Here is a 26252-nt window from a genome sequence, read left to right as displayed (position 1 = left end):
AAGTACAGTCTACCAGCAACTAACAACTCAGTGAATGGCTTCTCAGCTCAGCAGGAGGATTCCAATTTGTACCCATTGCTTCTCTGCAGTATTTATAATGGCATAGAGTAAGACTGCGGACAAAAAAGAACTCTGCATTATCTCTGTAACTGGTTAAATAAAAGAGCCAAGTATAGTACTTATTTCCAAAGAAAGAGGGTTAGCCATCCAAGGAAGCAAGAACGTGGGAAGTAGGAGGGGCATGAAGAGGAGTTACTCACCTGTGCTATATTTTTGTTCAGAAGATAGACACCGTAATCAAATTGCAACTTCTCCCCTCCTTTTGGGTATAATGGAAACCTAAACAAGATAAAATAGGATCAGAAGTTGTCCAAAACTTGAGTTAATCTCCAGGTTGTTGACAAAGGTGGACGTTTCTCGGATACAGCAAAAACATCTGAAGACTTGGACTAAATCATTTAATTATAGTCATTGCCACCTATTATCGTAATATCTTCATAACATTAGTCAAATCAGAACAATGGCTGCTTTGTTTCAAAGGAAAAATTGAATAGGTCATGCAACAAGGGACTAATACATAAGAAAATGACCCACCAATCCCAAGGAGGTGAGGCCACTATGTTTCATATTTACATATCATAAACTTACCCCCGGAAGATTAAGATCCTAGAAATTTTTTCCTCTAATACCTTGGACCTAACATCTCAACTTCTACTCAATGAGAGAGGAAGATTTCAGAAGGAAAAAAAAAACCAGACTTGAATGCAATATATATAAGATTTTTGTTTCTTTTAAGGTGGCCAGTCAAATCAACAGCACCAAATGAGTGAAAATTCATAAAACATTCATTCCCATCCTCAGGGGTGGCTATTTGGATGTTACTTCTACGAGGCAATGTACTCATGCCATAGAGCTCTCAGCAGACTTTCCACTTTAACCTGACTCACTGAAGTAACAAAGGCATGAGATCCGTGGATCTTTATAAAGATGATGAGTTATTTTAGGGAGGAAGTTTCTCTCACTATTTCCCTTTTCCTACTCCTGCAAAGAAGAAGAAAAGGTTAGAGTATACCTATATTCTAGTCATATTTTCCTGATTCTCAAGACCAAGCATACATTTTTATCCTCTGAAACAGATTTCTCTACAAGCAGATCACTCACAACTTAGCTGAGATCAAGAAGAAAACTTCACCTTTCTTAGTTTTGCAATTTACAATTACTCTCAAGAATAAAATAATCCTATTGAAATGAATGGTAGCTGACAATTACTGGATATTCTTAATTTCAACTGCCTGAGGAAAAGATACATCCCATAAAGCTTGGGGAATATTGTTTTCTAGAGAAAATAAAAGAAAGGAAATAGAATTTAAAAGCTTTATCTTGAATTCTGAACAGCTGCCGATTACATACTGTCCAAAAGGTAAATCTGTTGTGCTGTAAAACTGCAGGCACTGGGGAGTGAACAAGGGCATGAGTTGTCTTTATTCTCTACTAATGGAACAGCAAATGCTTCACAGGCGCATCTAGAAGATACAGCTTTGCATTTAATTGAAGCAGTAAAAAATAAACTAGGACATGTGGTTTGGTCCTAAATTGAGATGCATTAAAATGACAGCAAAGCACATTCAGGCTAAGTAAAGTGCAACACCAGGCTTTTACGGGTGTCTGGGAATCATTTAAATTTGTATGGGGTAGCTCGCAAAGACACTACCTAATTGCAAAGACACAACAACATGGGCGCATTTGGAAGGAATCTACTAGAGTTCTAAGGCTCTGTACTGTGTAGTTGTTATTCTATAAACCATCACATATAGACCAACTGCACAGCTCTCCAAATCTACACACATCTCTACTTTCAAGTTATAAATATAGAAACTGTTTTAAATGTTGAAAGAGTAAATAGAAATAAGCATACATTGAAAATCAAGCCTCTAAATTCCAGAAAAATGGATCTCACAACTCTGACTTTATTACTTCATTGGGACTTCTTTACGGAAAGAGTCGCAAATCTAAAGAGCGAGTAGAGTGAAAGGTTCAAACAGGGTAATTTTAAGACAGATCAAATATTAGGACAGAGTTTCACATTTCAGACTGCTTTCAAATTCTTAAGGAGTTACTTCAAGTTGAACAGTATAATGGCTTATAACCAGTACATATTCATCTTACTTTGAAAAAGTACATGGATTTACAGATTAAGCAATCTAGAAAAACGAAATCCATTTTAAAGGGTAAAACCTATTACTATCAGGACATAAGATACAAATCAGAGGCATCTTAATTCAATATGGAGAGAGACTCACATAAGCAGACGGTAGAAGGTTTAGATAAGAATGTGGTCATTCAAGCACAACCAGAAAAGTGTCCTTAGCAACACAAATAGGATTCACGAAAGGGGGTATTATATTAAATGACTGGGGGAGGAACTACACCTTTCCCACTATCACAGTCTAACGGAAAGGCAATTAAAATGACCAATATTAAATTCTTTTTCAAATTAAATTCTATTTCCAAATTATTTGAAAAATTCACTGACTTTACATGGCAAAAGTTAATTAATTAGCAGTAAATAGATTATGTGTGAAGATTGTTTGGAGCTCTTTAGTACACAGTAATTTCAGTATGAGTAAAGAATTACGGGGCCAGCCCGGTGGCATAATGGTTAAGCTCCTGCGCTCTGCTTCGGTGGCCCGGGGTTCATGGGGTTGGGATCCTGGGCGTGGACCTACACACTGCTCATCAAGCCACGCTGTGGTAGCTTGCCATATATAAAATAGAGGAAGATTGGCACAGACGTTAGCTCAGGGCCAATCTTCCTCACACACACACACATAAGAATTATGACATGAATATCAAAAAACTAACGTGATCGCAGGCTGTATGAACAGAAACAGAGCAGACAATCAGGGAAAGTGCTGCTACCAAGTACTTTGTACTGGGTCAGACTCTACTGAGAGGTCTACGTTCAGTTCTGGGACTCAAGGCTTTTGTACAAGTATACAGACAAATAATTGGAAACTTTCTTAGAGGTTATGTTTCTTATAGGTTTTGTAATAATCTCATTTGACTATAAAAAGCATGCAGTGCACAAGAGTGGTCCAGTGTTTTCCTTATTTAAAAGAAACTGACTGACTTAGTGGAAGAGACATGACCTCAGTACTAGGTCTTCAATAACAAATTCAGTGTCCTCTCTGTTGCCTCTGAGTCCTTCCGAGAAGAACCACCAGGCTGACCAGAAGAATGGGAGCCACCATTTTGACAGAAATGGTTGAAGGGACCAGCAGTGTTGAGCCTGGAGGACAGAGGTCTCAGGTCAGCAAATGAAGGGCTTTCAGAGAGATAAACGGTGGGTTTTGTTCTCACAGCTTCAAGCAGGGAGAACCAAAGCTAACAGTAAACTTACAGGAAAATTGCTTTCACCACAGAATTAGACAAAATCCAAAAGAGCTTGGGTAGAGGCGGCCACTCAGAGGCTGGGAGACAAATAATGGACAAGTATTCAGATTTAGTGGGCCGACTGCTGGCCCCCAAAAGACGCATCCATATCCTGCTCCTCAGAACCTGTGAATGTGACCCGATTTGGAAAAATGTCTGCAGTTAAGGATTCTGAGATGAGATCATCCTTGATTATCCTGGTGGGCCCTAAATCCGCTAAGTGTCCTTGTAAAGACACACAGAGAAAAGACAGGAAGAGGAGGAGGTCGCGTGACGATGGAGGCAGACATCAGAGCTACACGGTCTCAGCCAAGGAAGGGCTGGGGCCACCAGAGGAGGGGGGCATGGGAAGACGCTCCCCGAGAGCCTTCGGAGGGAGAGCGGCCCACTGACACCTCGATTTTGGACTTCTGGCCTCCAGAACTAGAAGAGAATAAATTTTTGCTGTTTTAAGCCACCGAGACTGGTAATTTGTCCTGGCAGCCCCAGAAACTAACGTGGGGGAATCACACACTAGACGACCCACTGGACCAGATGAGGCATAAGATCTCCTCCATCCCTAAGAGTGTATAATTCTGAATGTTCAAAACTAAACGTACTGAATATAACTTCCCTTCCCTTCAGAACCAAGAAAATATATCAGACTATAATGCCAAAAGGCCATCAGGATAGGCATCGGCTAAGGCTGCAAGGCAGACTTACGGAAGTGCTAGTAAATGGAATGTGAGAAAAAGAGATTCATATGCATGGTCTGAAAGGAGGAAATCTGTAAAATTACAATTTTTTATATGTATGTTCCAATTATTTTAATAAGAGTGTGTGTGTATATATATCAAGAATATGTCACACTCAATTTGGAAAAAAAATAGTAAAAGAAACTAATTTTGAATCATTCTTACTTTAAAAGATACAATTATTACAAGTGCTACCCTCTCCTGCCCAATCTTGACATCTTTACAAAGGACTCCAAATTGGCAACAGTTTCCTGCCTTCACAGAGCCCCACCTCCAGGTCTGGCTCTCTGATGCTCAACTGGAGATGAGGATGTGGCTACGGTTAATTTAAATTTTTCACTGTGCATATTAGGATCACTTTTGCCCACTGTATTTGTAGCAAATGTGACAATACATACCTACTACGTTCTGAGGCCATGACTTTACTTCAAACTCAACATACTTTTTCCCGTCCAGATTAGTTTTCCACCACAACTTTCATCAGTTACTCAGGCTTAGAGTGACATTCAATTTTACCCACTTGCTTTGCCCTTTATATATGCAGTGATTCACCAAGTCAACAAGTCATTTTTCCTGTGAAAAATTCTTATCTCTCCATTCCCACTGCCACTCTGGAACATTCTTTGTTGTTGTGTGCATTGGTGGACGTTCGGCAGCATTCCTGTCCTCTACACACTAGAAGCCAGTATTATTAGTTTCCCTCTCAAGTAAGACTTTATCATATCACCTAGCTGCCCTACTTCCTAATCAGTTATTGTTTTAAATTTCACCTTCTCTGCCTAGCTTTCAAGACCTAAGTGATCTGACCTGCCTGCCTGATTTATCTGCAACTTTATTACGCTCAAGTGGTTTCCTCACAATTTCATAAACACACCGAGATCATCTCTCTCTGCCTTTGCTCATTTCCTGGAAATGCCCATCCTTCTCTTCTTCCACCTGTCATGACTAAAGAAACTCACATTTTTCTGCTAAGTTGCATGGTATCACTAAAGATTTATCTATAACTCACTGCAAGTTGAAGAGAATGCAGTCAAACCGTAAGGCAGGCCATGGGCATACAAGATGGGAAATGGCTGGAGCAGAGTGAGGGAAAAGCAGACAAGGTTAGTAAGGTAACGGGTCCAGTTCATGCAGTGTCTTGTAGGTCACAGTAAAGACTTTGGCTTTTACTCTGAACGATACGGGAAGTCCTAGATAGTTCTGAAAAGAGGAGAGACATGGACACTTTGGCTACTCTCTGAGAATAAACTGCAGGACAGCAAGAAAGAAAACATGGAGTGGTTACTGCAAAAATCCAAGCACGTGAACGGGGTGGTTTAAGCTAGGTGGTTTAAGCTAAGAGAAGTGGATGGTTTAAACTAGGATGGCAGCTGTGGAAATGGTGAACAGTGGTTGAATTCTCATATTTTGAAGACAGAGCTAACATGATTTGTTGACAGATCTTATACAAGGTGTGAGGGGTAGAGGAGTCAAGGATAATGCAAAGTTTCTGGTTTAAGCAACTGAACGAATGGAGTCGTCATCCTAACTTTGATAAAAGTACAGGTGACATTAAAATAGACGGCTACAGGCTGCAGGGAGTAACGGAGAACGAGGACTCAATCCTTGAAGATGAGGCTGGAGAGGTCAGCAGGGACCAGAATGCGCAGGGTCTCGTAAACCATAAGACATCCAGACTGCAACCTTAAGGACAATGGGAGGATAATTAAAGATTTTTTAAGCATGAGAGTGACAAGATTCAGGTTTATATTTCTTAAAGACCACTCCGGCTACAGTAGAGTAAAAAAGGGGAACAAGACCTGGTTAGTAAGCTGTTGCAATGGCCAGAATGCCGATGGTTTTGACTAGAGTTCTAGTGGAGGAGAGGAACATATGTGAATAGATTTGAGCTATAATTTGTGGGTAGAACTGAAAGGACTTTGTGATAAATTGGTTGCGACAGTGGTGAAGAGGGAGGAGTCAAGGATGACCCTTTGGTTTCTCGACTGAGTAACTAAGAAGATGCTGGTGTCTGTGAACTGAGATGGGGAACACTGGAGGAGGAGCAGGTGTATATATTATCCATGTGTATGATATAAAACACATTATTATATAAAGTTTTATTATATATAAAGTTAGGAGAGAAATTTGGGATGAAAATATCAATTAAGGAATTATAAAAATTTAGATGGAAATTAAAGCCATAGATATGAATGAGATAGCCTAAAGAAATCACAGGGAAGAGAGTTGTTTCAGAGCTTTGAGAATACCTACAAGGGACGGGGAAATGAAAAGGAATCAGAAAAGGACTGGTCAAAAAAGTTTGAGGAAAACCAAGTGTCTCGCCAGAAAAGCTCAGAGAAAATGTTAATTTAACAAGGAAGATATCATCAATAGTCAAATGCTGCTGACAGGTCAAGCAAAACAGACATGAAAACGTGTCTACTGGATGTAATTACATGAGTTCACTGGTAGGAAGTTTTAAACACTAGTTTAAATAAAGTACTAAGGGGTGAAGTAAGACTGGTGTGAGTTCAGGAGTAACGGGAGGTGAGGAAATGGAGATAATGAGAAGCTTGGCACAGAGGGAGGAGAGCTCAGTACCTGGAGGGACACAGTGAAGCACAGCAGAGAGAACGTCCTGAAAAGGTGAGAGGGGACAGGCTCTCCATCCTTCAGGTGAGAGTAGTACAGGACAAGGATCTGCCTGGGATGGCAGGTGGGACAGCTCTCTCATTTTAACGGGAAAGACGAAAGAAAATGATCACTATGGATACAGTTTATCCATTCAACAAATTTTCACTGAACTCACACTACGTGCCAGGTGTAGTGCTAGGTGGTAGAGATATAAGGGTGGGCAAACAGACAATGGAGCTTACAGTCCAAGGGAGTAGACAAACACTGCTCATATAATCACACCAACAAATATATAATCTACAAATTAAGTACTCTGAGGAAAAAGACACTATTCCAGAAAAGAGGCAGACAAAGGACTGAGAAAGTCAGGGAAGACTTTTGAGAGAAAGTGACACTTTAGCTGAGATCTCAAAGACGGGCAGGAGTTAAGGGAAGGAATGTTCCAATCGGAGGAAGCAGCATCTGTGAAGGTCCCACGGCAGGAGGAAGCATGCTGCTTCCAGGAGTCGGGAGAAGGCCAGTATAGCTGGACTGAGGAGAGCTGTGGGAAGAGGCGAAGCTGAAGATGGACAGAAAGGTAGATTACAGGGTCGGCCCCGTGGCTGAGTGGTTAAAGTTCCATGCACTACGCTTCAGTGGCCCAGGGTCGTGGGTTGGGATCCTGGGCGCAGACCTGCTCCACTTGTCAGCCACACTGTGGAGGCACTCCACCTACAAAAAATAGAGGAGGATTGACACAGATGTTAGCTCAGGGCAAATCTTCCTCACCAAAAAAAAAAAAAAAGGGCCCTCTAGACCATGTCAGATCGTGGTCTGATTTTTTTCCTAAGAGAAATCAGAAACCATGGAAGGACTTTAAACAAAGGTATAACTTGGTCAGATTTGCATTTCATACTTTCCTTCTTAAATGAACACTTTCTCTTTGAACTTTCCTGGCAGTGATAGATTTGCATTTTGAAAAAATTATGCTGATCACAGCGGAGAAAGGTCTGGAGAAGGCGAGACCAGTTTGTTGCAGTAATCTAAGTGAGAGATCACGGTTGCTTGGACTAAGGCGGCAGTATTAGAAACGGAAAGGGAGACAATTTGGAAGGCTTTTAGGAATAAAATCATTTGGCTCTGGTTTGGAAGCGAAGGGTGACGAAGACGGAGGGATTATGGATAACTCTTCATGTTTTGTTTTGCCCAAGTGGATGGAGAGCTGATCAAATGGCAGAACAACTTGAAGAAAGAAATGTAACAGAACTGCTGAGCACTAACGAGAGCCCCGAGTGGTTACTAATCAGGATTTTATAATGATAATATTGTGCAACTTTCTCTAGACATCTGCCTGGGTGCAGCAGGTATATAGAGAACGGACAGCACATCTGAAAGGATAACACAAATCATAGGGGGCAAGACAAAGGTGTCACTAAAATAACGGGCCATAAAATCTAAACAAGATGAAGGTGGCAGGGCCTGAAGGTCACCAAGAGGAGCAATGAACAGGTGACTGAACAAACAAACTGAAGGAGAGGAGGCAGTCATCAGAGAGCAAGATGCCTGAATCAGATTCTGGACGTGGACTGCAAGGATGACATGACTCAGCGTGTAACCACGGGAGCAAACGAAAGCGATGGAATGCAAGAGGTCATTGGTGACAAAGATCAAGAAAATGAGAGGCCAAGGTGTATGTTAACATCCACTTGTATGTTAAAGTCACCCATAATAGCAAGACTTTGACTAGAGAGAAAGACTGTTTCTTTTCCCTGTGTCCTCTGTTTCCCTGTTGCCAAAATACATGATGAGTAAGACAGTTAAAACCGAGAGATTGGTAGGAAAAGTGGTATAAGTTGAAGAGCATGTGTCTCAAAGGAATAGGGTTTTTCTACATTTGCTTTACCAAAAGGGAAGTAAGAGTTTAGAAAATGCAATGAGGAGCAAGAAAACCCCAGCTTCACCTCCTGAATCCAACTACCTAGCATATACGAAAATGAATAGCTACCAATGGAAAGGCTACATGAGAACTGGAGTCCTCAGGAAAATTCAGGTTCAGTTAGGGCAAGAGGTCGGCTGAGCTCCGAGAAGAGCCTGAAGATCCAGGAGAGTTTATTGATAATACAGACGCACTTTCAGAGGACCCAGCCGAAGGACTGGAGGGCTAGGTCAGGGTTGAGGAAGCGGACGGCATTCTGAGGACGATGCAGACAATATAAAAGGTTTTGAGGCGTTATGGGGGAAGGCTGAGGCACTCCCACCTGACGGCTTCCACCTTCTCTGTAAAGTCAGAAATGAGGTGATTTAACAAGAATGAAACTGAACCTTGTGGGTGGAGGAGAAGGAGAGAAGGCTTGAGACAGGCACGTGGCAGGAGGACCAGATATCCGGGATGTGCCAGTCCAACTGAGATAGACGACAATTTACAGTGCTACCAATCTTTCCAACTGTTTGATTTTTTCCAGTAGACAAGTAGGTTAGAGGGAAGACTGATGGGATGAGGGTGTTTAGGGTATTGACAAGAGAGAAACTCTAGGAGTGAGGCTGCTAGGGTAGAAGAGTAATGACAGTGGCCCAGCAAGGGCAGGATGACGGGGCAGCCTATTAGGGGATGCATTATCTGCAGAGACTTAAACCGACAATAAAATGAATTAAAAATTGGTCTGCTTTTTATTATCACTGCGATCCAAGAAATCTAAACAATGCCAGTGACAAGATATTCCTCCAAGAAAAACATCTTTTGTTGGTCTAAGTTCTAAGCAGTTGCTGCAGTGACTGTTTAATTTCAATATATATGTAAGTTTCAATTTAGGATGTTTCCATTAAGTATACTCTAAGAAACATTCTCTCTACCTGGAGGCTCACTCAGAGAACTCCCAGGGATAGTGAGCGCAACAAAGTGGACTAAGCCACACACTTCCATTTCCGCTGTTTTGAATGGTTCGGAATCTTCCAAGCTTACTTTGGGCACAGTTTGTGTCTCCAAACTGTGTGGTGCTACATACGCCCATGTTTAAACAGTAGATTCAAAATAAACAATGATAGTAGTGTGCAATTTTTCTTTTCCAAGTTATTTTTTTTCTGGGTGTAGATTTTTAGATAAGGTTACTCAGATACAAAAATATTTCCAATCAGTCTGGAACAAGGTACAGTGAACAAACATTTAAAGTTGTTCCTTGAAGATGAGCACATAGGAGTTGTGTTCAATAAAACAAGTAAATATATATATATTCCCCCTCCCCCCCCCCAGTAAAAGAAAATTTTCTGCTTTTCTTTTTTGGCTATTATTGTTTCATTCATAATCATTACTGAAAATAATTTGATCATGTAAATAGGTGTTAAAAATGATCCACTCCAAGTCAAAAAGACTCGGTACAAGGCACAGAGAAATGATTTTTGAGCTGACACTGGGAAACACACAGGCTATGACCTGCTCTAGACCCAGAGACATGGGAGGTGTAAGAAGAAACAGTCTCCCCTTGAGAAGTCTCCAAGGGTAAGTGACACTTTCAGGAGAAAGCCTGTTGTATATGACAGCTGTACAGCATAGTTGTATACACAGTCATACAGTAGAGAGGCTGAGGACTTGTGTGCACTATAATCATGGAAGAGGGGTTTCAGAAAGCACTGAGAAAAGACTTAGGAGAGAAGTGAAGAGAGAGAGAACAGATCAGAGGAGAAGCAGCAAAGGAAAAATAACACTGTGGAAATAATTTACGGGCAGGGGGTGACAAAAGTCCTTAGAGGAGAAGTGGAAGAGTGATTTTTTCCCCTCCTCCTTTAGGGGAAGAAAAGTGAGCGAGAGAGAACATATAACAGGAGCTCACCCACGCCAGTCGAAAGAGATCAAATTTGATATGATAGGTCATAAGATGCCAGCCCAAGTTTTTAAAGGAGAAATCGTGTAATGAAAAGATTTACATGAGATTATTCCCTTTGCCAATATTAAATATAGTTCTTTAGACAGAGCTCTACTAAAAAGAGAATGGAATTTCAGGGAAATAGAATTCCAAATAATTTCAGTAAGAAGGTTAAAAATAATCCCCATTTTTTTTACTTGGTAAGTTGCAGGGTTATGGAAATTGTTAAACAATTCAATACCGATTTCCTCGTAAACCTTCCAGTTTTCCACACCCTTTTGGTAACTGTTGAGAAAATAGTCTAGTACAGGCAAATTTCAGTGAATAGAGCAAAATTAAAGGATGGAAACCATGTCTTTTTTAATAGTCAATTTTGTAAAATAAAAATTCTGCCAAGTAAATCAAAATCACATTCCACAACATTAACAGCCATCCTGCCTTTGCCCAGCTTTAACAGCACCTGTTTCCCACAAAATCCATAAATGTTTAAAAAAAAATACAAAGAAGCCCCTACAATTAAGCATGCAAGGTGCATAAACCTACCCTACCTGGTAATGCCAGAAGATATTTCCATCTGGAACATGAATTTGGAAGAAAAACCATTCACCATTTCAGATTTCTAACGACAACTTCACAATGCATGCATGTACTATAGGTTGCTTAGCTCCGTCAGTGCACCTATGGTACATTCTCTGTAAGTCACTTCCTTATCTGTGCTGGGAACGTAACAGGTGTTCAGTCCTTTATAGCAAAACTATTTATTTACTTATAACGTCTCTTTCTGAGGGGAGAAGAAGAGAAAAGCACATAGGAGATTTCGGAGCAATATGTTAAGGCTTTAAGATCACAGAGGCATAGGCTCAGATCGCAGCTTTGCTACGTTACTTGTAGTGTGAACCCGGGCATACTACTCTGAATCTGTGTCCCAATCTCTAAATGGGTTTAATAATACCAACCCTGCAGGACTGCTCTGAGAATTAAATTAAACAAACAAACAAACAAATCTAAGCCCCAGCACAGTTACTAGGACACAGTGGGCATTCAACTATTATTATTATTATACCTTATTTTCCCCTTTGCCTCTCCCCCACCTATCTGTAAGTACCATATTTTATTCATTTTGCTGCCTCCTGAAATCACAGAGCATCTTTATGCATGCAGCACTTTCTACCCTAGATTTTGGTTGTTTATACAAACGTCTTATTTCCTCTATTAGAATGTAAGCTCCTTGAGGACACATAGGTGCTAAGCTCAAAGTCTTATCCATAGTAGGTATTCGACAAATATCTGTAAATAAATGAATAAATTAAAGAATGTAAAAATTAAATATTGAACAAATATCTAAGTGACATACAGCCTGCGTAATTTAAAAGAATAAGATTTTAAGATCCAGAAATATTTTCATCATTCATTCTTTCTTTCTTAACTTTAATACACCTAGACATCCAATTCTTATTTTTAGAAAGTGCTTTGAGTTTTGCTCAAAGGAACATTCTTTGGTAGGAGGAAATTTCCAGTTATGAATGGTGTTTGCTGTGATTAACAGGAGGTACACCCTCTGGCACTACGGAGCAGTGAGCACTGCCAAAACAATGACAACAACAACGACACTGATGCTGGACCATATTTACTGCATCTATCATGCGTTAGGTACCCCACTTAGCCTACGTTATATGTACAGTACAAGCATTGTCTTACAGGCACTATTTTTGAGGTGCCCATGGTCACAGCCTTTCCTAACACTCGATTCTGACCACGGATCCCACTCACTCGACCTCACCCCTGCCTGAGTTAGGATTAGTTATTCCTCTCCCGTGTGCTCTCACAGAACCCTGTGCACGCACTAACAGTACCTTTACACTGTATTGCAATTGCTCGTTTATTCCTTTATATCTTCCCCAAGAATGAAAACTGTGAGCCTAAGTCTTATTAATACTGCATCCGAGTTCCTAGTGCACAAGGTCTGGAACGTATTTATTTGTGGAATGGGGAGAGGAGTGAATGTATGGATGGAGTGGTGGAGCTTGAATTCCAACCCGTGCCTGTTGGATTCCCAATCCTATGCTTTCAATTCTACACCATGGTCCATGCCCCGTCCCGCCCCCTGTAATTTTGAAAATTTGTATTATTTTATAAGCCTTAGTTATTCAAGATTTCTGTAAAAATTTTTGGGATTTCTTCATCCTACGAATCGGATGTTCATGAACCAAATTATTACCAAATTCATCAACTGATTTGATAAGCTGGCACCTTACAAATCGCCAAATCTAGGTTTTATATGACAACATTCTGGGTTTAGCACTAAGTTGAAGAGGCAGAGATTGTCGACACCAATAACTATAGACCACAGGAAAGTCCAATACTTAACTTCTAAAGTCCTAGTAACAATATTACACACATTTATTACTTTGGAGACTTACATAAAGTGGATAAAAGATTTGGAAATAAATCTGCAAGTTTTTGAAATACCCACTTAATTTCACTAAATTGATTTTTCAATCACTGTGTGCATAAATCTGTTAACTATGTAAGTTTTAGAGGTTAATTTTAGATCATCTATCAGAAAGCCTAAAAACTTCTACCTGCTTTCTAGATGTCAAAGCTCAAAATTACACACATAAGTTAACTAAAGTCAGTTTTTTAGAATGAATATGCTGCCCAGGAATTCTATATATTCAAAACATATTTGAAAAAGACATAATTCAATCATGAAATTGCAGAAGGAATCACCTCAAGTCATCATTTTACCCAATTTCAGGCACAGAGGCCCCTGAAGTCTTTCTGTTTAAGTATGGATTTCATAGGAGGAGGAAACTCCAAGGATCATTGATCTGACAGCAACCAATGCTAATATCTAGGTTGTCATAATCAATCTGCTTTAATTATCAACAAGTTTTTCCCATTTCTGACCAGTCATTTGGAGCTGACCTCTGACAAGTACTTACAAGTCATCGAAATCTCATTTTATTTTACAGCCTCATATTTGTTATTGGGCTAATCTTTACCTGTTCTACATCACACAACAGCTTAAATATTTGAATGGCCCGGCAATAAATTTCCACGGTCCCCCTGGGTCAGTCAGATGTTAGCTGTTAAGTAAAGCTAAAAGGATCTATGCTTCATAAATTTCCTTCAGGGTCCACATTTGCTCTTACAGGCTAGGCTTTCAAGCCCAAACATCTTTATAGCTATGTGCAGTGATTTATTAACTCCTCCTTGTTTTTATCCAAAAAGATCAATCACATATGTATCAATATGCTGGTGTGCTGGTGACTGCTTTTTATTGTACATATAACCACCTGCCTTTAATACAAACTTGAGTCTAAAGCTTTTGTAAGCTCTTGCTGGATTTTAACAACCTTCACCTGTTTCTAATTTGGTATAAAACATATGGTTTAGCTCTGCTATTTGGTTCTAAACCAGCCTTTCTTATTATGGACCCAACAATATAAAAGAAAACAAATCCAGAGCACAAAAGTCTAAATTTGGAGGATGTTACACACACAGACACACACACACAGACACACACAAACACACACATATAGACACACACCACATTTACTTGCCCAATTACTTCTGAATAGCACTTTTGACAAATAACAGGAATAAATTATTTTACAGTTACAAAATTGTTACTTTTCTCTGCAAACAACTAGAAGTGTCTTACGTTACTCTCAAGGATTCTAAGAATTATGTTCAAACTGTGAAAATGCCTGTTTAATCTCAGGATCTCGAAAAAGGTAACAGCCGTATCTAGCTGCCTGTAAGGTCAGGGAAGAGATTTTCTATTTTTACACTCAGGAATCTACAGTTGGCCAGGTGAAATCCAGATTTTCTTTTCCTTCCCTTATCCTTCTCTAAATTAGACCAAAAGTTTAAGAGGCAAGTTGCCAGCAGAGAGAGAAGCACCCCTAACCAAGCATGGTAAAGTCAACACTAAAATTAAGAGTGTCTGTGTGATAGGGCAGGGAGGAGTAAATCCTCAGGAAAAAATGACTAATAGAAATGTCTAGGAAAGGCAGAGAAGTCAACACAGCCTCCCACAGCTCCACCAGACTTCTTTCCTGCACACATTTACTTTTCCAGTCATGGTGGGACCTGACAACACCAGCCACAGCTGGCATTTAATCTCCCGTTCAAATTCCTCTCATCCTTTGACGTCCAATACAAACACTCTCCCCACTCTGAAGCCCTCCCCAAGTCCCAAATCAGAATCGATGGCACTTCCATAATACTTATCAGTGTTGGTCCATCATTTGGAAGCATGCGATCCCATTAGGCTTTGCTTTACACTCATATACTCACATGTCTCTCACTTGTAAAATGATCTAACATAAGAGGCACTGAATAAATGTTCACTGAATTGTATTAAATCGGTTTACAAATAAAAAGGTTTTGTATAAATGAAGCACACTTAAAAATTACTATCTATTTTTTATCAAAATAACACATGCACAGTCATGTGTTGCTTAATGACAGGGATACGAATGACAGAAATGAGTTGTGAGGCGATTTCATCATTGTATGAACATCCCAGAGTGCATCTGCACAAACCTAGATGGTATAGCCTACTACACACCTGGACTATTCAGCACTAATCTTAAGGGACCATCATAGCATATGTGGTCTGCTGTTGACCGAAACGTTACGTGGTACAAGACTGTACGTTGTTTAAAAAGTCAAAGTGCTCTACAAATCTGATAGCAAAAACATTAGTGTACATGTTTATTAGCTTACATCTTAGTTCTACTTTAATTTCTAGACCCCAGAGCTAATTATTCTCAACACCTTAAGCTGCTTTTTTTCTTTGTGTTTATCCTACATTTATCTAATTAATATCCTATATTCCTATTCTTGATTCTATGGTTTTAAAAATAATCTATTAACAACCTCCTGGGGAAGATGAGGGTTTCTCTCTCTTACACATTGCCTCTCATCTCTTCCCAAACACCCACACTTCCCTTTCCTCCCATTCTCTCAATAAGACCAACACAACAATTTTTGGTTGAATCAATACACAATGTTACAGTATTATAACCATATAATTATTATTTTGAGCTGAGCCACACAATATTTATATATTCTTTCTTTCAAACTTGGTTTTTCTGGGAGTTAATAACCCTCAGTTTCTTCATTGGCTGAATTTATTGATGTACCTCTCACTAATTCATTCCGTGACTCTCTGAAAGCAATAAAAATTCCCTCTCAATATAGTTAAATACATCAGATAAATCTACCCATTTCAGTCCTTCTTGAAGTCCTTCATCCTCCTGCTCTCTGGGCCAGCTGAAGAGCCGACTTCCTACGATTTCCCTTCACCATTGTCCTGAGATCCCTCTGCCCTGCTGTGTTGGAGTCCTTCATTTACTTGAATGACATTTTCCTTTTACTTGGTTTATTCCCTTGTAAAAATAGAGCATAACCCCTAGGAGCTTCCTAGGAAAGGTGCATAGGTAGATATATTTTTTAGGACTTTCACGTCTGAAAAGTCTTTTTTCTATCCCTGTATTTGATTGATTGTTTGACAGATATATAAATCTAGTTTATAGAGACAATTTTCCCAAAGTACTTTGAGGGGCTTATTCCACTGCTTTCTAGCTTTCCGTGTTGCCTTTGAGCAGTCAGATAGCACGATTCCTATTTCTTTATATGTATTTTTCCCACTCTGCAAGCTTTCAGAATCTTCATCTCCAGCATTTTAAAATATCACAGTGCTGGGCACTCACTGGGCTCTTTTGACTTGAAACCAAGTCTTTCAACTACCAGAATCTTTCTTATATTATTTCTTGAATAATTTCTACCCTCTGTTCCTCTTCTGTACTCACTGTTATTTGGATGTTGGGTCATCAAGTATTTGGGGAATGCCTCTAATTTCTTTTCTCTCTTATTTTCAATCTCTGCCTTTTGGCATTTTTTCCCAAGATTTCCTCAACTTTACCTTCCAACTTTCTGTCCAATTATTTTTTTTATTCCATCATTTTAATTTTCCAAGCTTTGTTTGTTTGTCTTTCAATGAATGCTCATTTTACACCACCTTGTTTTTCTTCTTGGATGTAGTATTTTCCCTTGTTTCTTGGAAGATATTAATAATGTCATTTTTTTTTTTAATTTTTGCTTTTTATTGATCCTTATATGCTTTCTTCCCTCCACATTTCTTTTTTGGTTATTTTGGCTTCAGTATTTCCTGTGAGAGTTCTCCCCAAATATCTGATGATCCCTGGCTGACTATTCATTTTTAAAGCTGAGGCACTAAAAAGCTGTCTGAAAACTGTGCACAGACAGGAGAGGTCAGACAGCAAGTTTTACTCTGTGGTGATGGGCTGAGGCTCGGCAGTGTCACTGGGGGATGGACAACAGTAAGGAGTTGTAAATATCCTCTCCTGGACCAATCACTTTTGCAAGCTTTCATTGATTTCATCCTTCAGTGTGCAGGCATTCACTTAACTCCCTTTTGTGACTGGCACCTCTGCCCTCAGTTATGCTAGTTGTACCTGAATCCAGGGTTAGTCTGATTCGACCCCTTAAAAGTAAACTTCAAGTGTTCTGCTGGTGTAAGGAGAGGTATTCACAAGAAAAAAGGGTTTTTAGGATATACTGACTTCCAATACAGATGTCCAGCCATACCTGCATCACCCTCAAAGATACCAAATCTCCAAGCCTGAGCTTTTCTGGATCTCTGCAGCATAAATCAGCTTAAGCGTCTTAGCTCCCCCCTTGCAGGCTCTTAGCTTTGAGTTTTTCTAGTTGGCTAAGTCAGTTGCTACTCCTCCACCTGTTTCCCAGTTGTCACAATTTTGCGGACATCTCTTTTCTCTGGAGGTTGCCTCTAATATTCTTTTTGTCACTATGGACTTACGGTCCTTAATTTCAATCCCTGTACTATTATTTTAGTGTCATTAGGGGGGAAAGACAAGTACATTTGTTCAGTGAGGACTGTGAAGTTATTATTAATGATTAAAATTGCAGCTTCCTTTGCTTTTTTCTGTGTCAGGATCTTGTGCTGTGCTTTACATGTATCTTTTTAATTTTTAAAACAACCCTATGGTAGAGACTGCTGATTGCTACGCAACACCCATTCTCCTCTTCTGTGGTCAAGAGAACACCTAAAGTTCACTAGTCCACTCAGAAGAAACAGCTCTCTCAGACTCTTGTGGAGACTAAAGAATGTGGAAGTCTTTACAGAAGGAAGAGTGCCCATTTTCCTGCTGGTTGCATAATGACTGACACTCCAACACCATCTTGTACGACGACAGCCACACTCAGGGATGGCAGACTAGAGAGCTTGAAGGAGCCTGAATTTTCTGAAGCATTTATGGAACTGCCATTCCAGTCCTGGATTACTGATCCCTGCATTTTTATGTGCAATAATAAAATTTTATATGTTTAGGTCATTGTTAATACGAGGTTTCCATTACATGTGTTACAGACCCCAAACTGATACTGTTTCCCCAAATTGAAGGTTGGAAAGTGACTTGCACAAGATTAGGGGTAGAAGGAGGAAAGCTAACTTAGGTCTTACACCAAAGTCGATACTTTCAACCAGGGGCTTTCTTCAAATTATTACATCCTAGAAGCAGATACACATACGCGTCATGATGTAAGGGTTGAGTATGATTACCATGCTAAGAAAGAATAGATAAATTCAGGAGTCAGAGTTCTGCTCAGTCGTCCACCAGAGGTAAGAATAATTTGTTTTATGAATTTTACTTAGCTAAATGATGGGGATAAATACGTTTTTGAATCATGCTAAAACGGTTATATAAGTTTTTCACCAAATTTGGACATATTGCTGGAGATGATCTAACTGAAAATGCAGACAGCAGCGCAGACATATAGGAAGTTATCCCATCAAACATTGAAGACACATACCGATATATTAAGATGCTCTTTACCACACACAAAAAAACCCAGCAGTGATTTCAAATATAAGCCCCAAAATGAATGTCACAGTAGCTTCCACACTAAAAGCCCACTAGGTATTTACTAAACAAACACAAACTGGCTCTTGATTCATTTGCTGAGAAATATTTCCCAGTTGCCCTTCAACTTACAATAATTATTCCCACATCTTTGTTCCTGATGTTTATACGACTCATCTGGCATTCTCTTTCTTCCTTTTTATTTTTAAACACATTTTTAAATTAGTGAATAATGCGCAAATAACTATATACCCACTACTCAGACTTAACAATTGATATCATTTTGCATTTTTTGGTTAAAATAAACAAAACATGACAGATAAAGTGAGCCCCCTTGGTTCCCCACCCCTACTACCTCCTCACTGTAACCATCAGTTAGGATGCCTGCAACCCACGTGACAGAAAACCCAAACCAACTGATTTAAATAATTAGAAGGACAGAGACAGACCAGTTCCAGAATTGGCTAACTCAGGAACTTGATGACTTTATCCAGGACTCAGGTTTTCTCATCTTTCCATCCTGTCATCCTTAGAAAATTGGTTTAGGCCCATTCATGGTCATAAAATGTTTGCTACGTGTCCAGGTCTCATTTGTAGAGACAACATCCAGTAGAAGATGACATACTTTTCTCCTGTGTCTCATATGTATATATATCAGACATATATATGCAAACTTTTTATTATTAAAGTACAACATACAGATAAGTGCAAACCCACTGTATTTTCACAGAATTAATACTCCCATGAAACCAGTACTCAGATCAAGAAATAGAAAATTACTGGCAACCCAGTCATGTTTGTCCTAGTGCATAAAACCATTCCCAGAAACACCCCCTAGAAGTGGCCAAAACTGTGGCAGATTTTATGCCTAGACCAATCACAGGATTATCCTAATTGGTAAAAAGTCAATTGTGGTTTACTCCCTGGGGCTGGGACTGGTTGGGGCCCACCTTCCATACAGCAAACACAGAGAAAGATCAATTGACAAGTGGAGCTCTACTGATAAACAGGAAGCCAGGAATGGCTGTGGGCAGACAACCAACTCCATCTGCCGGAGCCTCCCCCACGAGCCATTAACTTTACAAATTTGGTGAACATCTGTGTACATCATTTTTTATACTTTTAAAATACAAATGTTTATATGAATAATAATGGACCATGCCATCATTCTGCAACTTACTTTTTGCCTTCAATATTTGAGAGCTATTTTTGCTGGTGTATGTATCTAATGCATTTCTTTGAACTCCTAATTAGTATTCCATTTTAAGGATAACGCTAGATTTTATTTCTTCACTCCCTTACTGACAGATATTTAGGCTGTTTCTAATTTTTTCACTAATACAAATAATGATACATTTAACATCTTTATATGCTCTCCTTTGAGCAACTTTCTCTAGTATGTAAGTACAGTTTCTAAGTATGTCCTCATTTTACTAGATTTTGCCAAAATGTCGCTGCTGCTAACTGTAGAGAACAATGTGTAGCCTCAGAAGTAAATTTTTTGACCTCTCTGTGACTCTGTGACTGTTTACACATCAATATAAAAGAGATAATAACAGCATTGAACTCATACTGCTTTTGTGACAATGGAGTGAATAAATATATATACGTGTGTGTGTGTATATATCTATCTATATCTATAACTATATATATATATATATATATACATAAAATTTACAAGAGTGCCTGAAACACAGCAAGAGCAACCATAATTTTCTGAGTGATTACTACTGTTGTCATTAATCTTTCTATTCCTAGAAGAGAATACAGGGCCTGTTTATGCCTGTTGGCAGTTTAGTTCACTTGGCTAAGCTAGAAGTATTTCCCAGAACACCACTGCCTGTATGGGTCCAGGCTAGTGTTGAACAAAAGATAAATCCGCATGAGGTTTGGAAGACAGAAGTGAAGCAGCAGCCATTGCACGCTGGAGTTAATGGTGGCCAGACACGCTGAGAGACAGCCACGAGGCCACCTGCACGTTCCATCTGCTCTTTGAGCTCCTGTCCTGCATCTAGCTCTTGTTCCCAAACACTGGCCCTGCTGACAGACAGTGACTCCAGACCCTCCACCAGATGCGGTGGCAAGAGTCTTCCACAGACGTCTCCACCTGCTCTCCTCTGGAGTTCCACTGAGCCGCAGGATGGATCTTGCTTCCCACTTCCTGGCCTGAGCTGTCCACCTGCACTGAGCTTCTGAAGGGCTGCTTAGTGACTTTCTCTGATCCTCCAGCTCTCGTTTTTGGACTCCTCTCCAGCTTCTCCCACAATTGTGTAATATCTCATTCCTATAATAAATCCCTTATTCCATAAACAGTCATAGCGATTCTGCCTTCCTGACTGAAATCCGACTGACTTAATAACCTTTCATCATTTTTCGATTGAGCCATTTCTTTTAACTACTGAATCAAAAGATAGGTTCTTTATATTGTCTGGATTCCTCCCTCCCTCCTTCTCTCACTTCCTTCCTCCCTCTCTCCCCTTCTTTCTTTCTTTCACTATTTATGTGCTAAAATTTTCACTCACTAACTTATAAAAGGAAACTTTTCATGGAATCCTGGCAGGAAGAAGGGGTCCTTCTATGGTTTTTTGGACAAAAACCAACATCTCCAAAACAAGTTTGGGTATCCTATTTATTTTTAGCCTAACTAATTTCTGATATACTTTCATATAACTGTTGGTCAGTCTCCCACGGTTGCAGTAATGTTTATGATCTCCTCCTCAATGTCAAATAACTCACCAATCTCTGCTTGCCTACTGATCATTACTCTACATGTTCTCACTATTTCCATTTTAACACTTGAGTTTTTAAATCCATATAATATACTTCTATTTCTTTGCTTGCAGATCTAGCGTTGTCATTTGCACACTTTCAGTTAGCCATTATGGGTCCAAACTCTTCTACCTGGTTATTGGCAGAGAGCATCTGATAACAGTGAATGGGGAAAAAAAGAGATATTTACAATACACTGTAAGAGACCGTTTCAAATTCAAAAACAAGAAATAACAAGTGTTGGAGAGGATGTGGAGAAAAGAGAACCCTCATACACTGATGGTGGGAATGTAAATATGGAAAACAGTATGAAGAGTCCTCAAAAAATTAAGAACAGAACTACCATACAATTCAGCTATTCCACTTCTGGGTATTTATTCAAAAAACAGGAAAACACTAATTTGAAAAGAATACCCCTATGGTCACTGCAGCATTATTCACAGTAGCCAAGACCTGGAAACAACCTAACCCACCAACAGATGAATGGATAACAAAGATGTGGTATACATACATAAGGGAATACTACTCAGCCATAAAAAATACGAAATCTTGTCACTTATGACAACATGGATGGACCTCGAGGGCATTATGTTAACCAAAATAAGTCAGATGGAGAAAGCCAAATACGGTATATTTTCACCCATATGTGGAAGAAAAAACAAACACACACATAGATACAGAGGATAGACTAGTGATTACCAGAGGAGAAGGGGGAGTGGGAGGGTGAAAGGAGTAAAAGGGCACATGCGTATGGTAACTGATGGCAATTAGACTTGGGTGGTAAACATAATATAGTCTACAGAGAAATCAAAATATAATGATGTAGACCTGAAATTTATATAATGATATAAACCAATGTTACCTCATTGAAAAATTAAAAAAATTTTAAAAAAGAAAAATATGAGGGCTGGCCTTGTGGCCGAGTGGTTAAGTGCGCATTCTGCTTCGGCAGCCCAGGGTTTCACCAGTTGGGATCCTGGGTGCGGACATGACACCGCTCGTGAGGCCACGCTGAGGCAGCGTCCCATATGCCACAACTAGAAGGACCCACAACTATGTACCAGGGGGCTTTGGGAGAAAAAGGAAAAATAAAACCTTTAAAAAAAACCCAATATATCACAAATAGTGTTATAACAAATCAGAGTTGCATAAGATACTGTTAAACCAGGTATGTATGTGTGTGCATACATATATTCAGATTTCTTTATATCCTTCATTATCATTTTTATAATGTTTTACATTTTTCATTGATAAAGATCTTTCATACTTTTTATTAAATATAAAGGTACTTATGCTGTGCTTCTTTTCTATTTGGTTGTTGCTGGTATATAGAATTTACTTAAGTGCGCGCTGCTCTTTATGCAACAAATGTGCTAGATTTTCTGATTCTAATAGTTTGCAGCTTCCTTCACATTTTCTACGTAATACTCATGTCTGCAAAAGAATTTTGTCCCTTTACTTCAAATATTTACACCTCATCTCTTTTCCCCGTATAGTTATATAGACCAAGACCTCAAGTACAATGTTTTATTGTAAAGATAATAACTGGTATCCTTATTTGCATTCTGACTTTAATGGAAATAGCTTCACCAATAAGCCTAATGCTTGCTATAGGTTTGACAACCATTCTTCAGCATTTTCAGGAAATTCCCTTCTGTTTTTAGTTTACAAAGAGTTTTAATAACAACTGCTGGTACTATTTGCAAACATTTGAGGCTTTACCATGTGCTACATACATTTTACATGTATTGACTCATTTAATCCACCCAGACACCCTAGGAGGTGGATACTGTTATTATCTCCTTTTATAGACAAAAGAGGAAAGCACAGGGAAATCAAATAACTTGTCTAAGGTCACACGATATAATAATTTCCTATTACCGCTTTAAAAAATACAACAAATTCATCAGATTAAAACAACACCCATATATTAGCTCATAGTTTCTATAGGTCAGAAGTCCAGGCACAGCATAGCTGGGTTCTCGGCTCAAGGTCTAACAAGCCTGAAGTCATGACATTGGCCAGGCTGTGCTCTCATATGTAGCTCAGGGTCATCTTCCAAGCTCATTCAGGTTGTCAGCAGAATTTAGTTCCTGCGGTCGTAGGACTGAGCAGGTTCCATGCTAGCTATCAGCTAGATTTCACTCTCAGCTCTTAGAAGTCGCCCGTAAGTCAGCCACGTGGCTGTTCCACATGCAGTTCATGACATGGCTGTTTGTTTGTAGGCTAGCAAAGAGCGTCTGCTACTGCTTCTTGGCTCTTTTAGGGGCTCGCTTGACTAAGTTAGGCCCACCCAGATAACCTCCCTTTATATTAACTCAAAGTCAAGTGATTAGGGACCTTAATGATTCAAGGAGTGAAATTCCATTATATTCACAAGTTCTGCAAACACCCAAGGGAAAGGAATTATACAGGGCATGTATACCAGGAGAATAGGAATCCCGAGTGTTGTTGTGAATTCTGCATACCACATAGAATAAATAAGAGTCTGGGTTCAAACTCAGACCCCCTGGTTCCACAATGTATGCTCCCAATCAAAACCCATATTACCTTTCTAAATAAGTGTGGAATTTTATCGAATGCTTCTTCAACATTTATTGAAATGACCATACGATAGTTTCGTTAATGAGTGAATTATGTGAAAGGCTTTTTTAACATTGAATCACTGACTCTTTCCTGAATTGCCAGATTCAGCATGCATACATCTTGTTTTGTACTTTTGTAAGTAAGACCATAAATGCGTTTGTCTATCAGTTTTGTTTTTCATATTGTCCTAATCTGATTATTTTATCAAATTCAAATATGCTATTTCCTCCTTTATCTTTGAGAATTCTGAATATACTTAAACATCTTTCTTCAGATTATTATTCCTATTTCCTTAGGTAAGTATTCTTCTATTTTTTAGCCTTTTCTCTCCCAAGTCCTTGGATTTCCGCTTTGGATTTCTAACCCCAGGACGTTTCATAACAGATTAAAGTGGAAAAGAGTCAACTGAAGGAGCCATAAAACGATGTAACCTTCAGTAACGCCTAGATAAAGATAGTAGACTGGGCAATCTTTAAGTGTATCTATGGTCAAATCGATTTTTAGTATCTTCCAGGAGTTCAAGTGTTTGGAACACAACAGCGAAAAGAGGGATATCCTACTCAAAAGACATCTGGTGAACATAATGATTGGCTGAGTTCTAAGAATCCTATATTTTTCTAATAATGCCTGATATTGCTCTATGTGTGCGCATGCGTACATGTAGGAACACCCATGAGAGAAACTCATAATAATGAATCACGGCGTTTCTAATTTAACATTTGTAACCTTTTATTTCATTGGCTAGTTTTGAGTGGATAAACACCATTGTTCCTCTAAATTAGTCTTGTCGTATAAATAGGTCCTGATATTAGCATATTTTTGCAGGGAGTGAGCACTGGGTCATTTAAGCATAATAAAGTTTTCACTTGAAAAGCCAAAAAACTAAAATAGATATTCCAAGCAAAGTAACTTTTAAGTTAGTCCCAAAATGTCAAAAAGTACTTTGCAGTCAATAATCAGGCCTCTAGTCTCAACAACAAAATGACTGCTGAGACTGGTCCCAAACTACCTATCAACCAGCCATATTTTTCTCTGCTCAAAATCAGATTTTTTTCCTTTTGTTCTCCCAGGGTGATGCCTAATAAATCCTGCAATGTGCTCACAAGACAAGGGGATACCAGGTAAAGAAAGGAGTGTTACTGAATAAAAGGCATGAAATAAGTTAATTTTTATTATCTCTCAAAGTAGATAAGTGCAGATAATACGCTCACTGTCTTAGTCTGTATCTCTTCTGTAAAAACATCTAGCATAAAATCTATTCATACAGCAGATACTCAGTAGCATTTACAGAATTTATTTTAAAAACTAAGTTATGTTGAAGAAAAAGATCGTTTTAACTGTTGATAACGTTCATTGCTATATTCTGAAGACCTAGAACAATGTGTGCCACACAGTACCTACTTACTAAACACGCGATGGACGAATGAACAGGTGAGCAGGTTCATTTCTGCATTCAGAATTCTGATACCATGAACCTTGATTCTGAACCGGCAGTTAAAATAATGCAAAATTGAGTTAAGCGTCTATTCCAAATTGCATACGAAAAACACAAGTAGGCTCCCTCCCCCCAAAATGATGCAAAATGGGAAGAGAAACTTCTTCCAATTAAAAGTGACCAATATGTATCCCCTTAGAACGGAATATTACCTATCATTTCCCCTAGAAATCTGAGGGAAAATAACATGCTATTTACGAAATTCCTTTTAAACCAACTTACGAAGCTCCCATTTTGTGATTTATGCAGAGACCACAAATAATACAGAAATTAGAAAATAATAAAAGACATTCTTGTATATTTCACAGAGAATAATATTTAGCAAATTCCATATTACAAGATGACCTCTAAAAAGTTTTTCCTCTAGCGAGTTTTTAAAGCCAGAAATGACAAAATTATGCTGCTGCATACTCAAAAATAAATATTCCCTGTATGGAATATCTTACAACAGAAGATGTCTCAATAAATTCATTCGTCATCTACACGTCTAAAAGAGTTTCAGTATACGTGTCAATCAAACTCCAAAAGACCTGCCACTTCACATTAGCTTACCAACCTTCTATTTATACAAATTAAAATAATAAAATGCTTCAGTTGCTTACTGGTGTGTTTAATTAACTTACAGCAGTAAATTCCTATAACGAACTACAGTTAACACTTCTAGTATTTCATCGCTAGACTGCCCACATCATGACCCCGGGAGCCATCATTTACAGACGGGACTTACTAACAGGCAGCATGGGGAGAATTAATTTTTCTCTAAGTCTTTTATAAAAAGGTTTCCATAATATAAACAAGCAGCACTCAAAGTCCTAGGCATTATTAACATTAATATTTGCTCAAAAGAAAATACAGAGAACTACTG

At 39.0% G+C, this 26252-nt stretch overlaps 1 protein-coding gene across 3 annotated transcripts in view; it reads right to left on the bottom strand.

Moving 5' to 3' along the window:
- Window positions 1–26252, bottom strand: part of UVRAG (UV radiation resistance associated) — a 305917-nt gene that overhangs the window by 77353 nt on the left and 202312 nt on the right. For all 3 annotated transcript variants that reach the window (XM_046685391.1, XM_046685392.1, XM_046685393.1), the window contains one exon: window positions 261–339. In XM_046685391.1, coding sequence (XP_046541347.1) covers window positions 261–339 — 79 coding nt within the window. The remainder of the gene's footprint in view (window positions 1–260; window positions 340–26252) is intronic.

This window comes from Equus quagga, chromosome 14 (genome assembly GCF_021613505.1).
Source record: "Equus quagga isolate Etosha38 chromosome 14, UCLA_HA_Equagga_1.0, whole genome shotgun sequence".
NCBI lineage: Eukaryota > Metazoa > Chordata > Mammalia > Perissodactyla > Equidae > Equus > Equus quagga.
The sequence above is the reverse complement of the archived record's forward strand: the minus strand, read 5'-3'. Positions and strand labels throughout refer to the sequence as shown.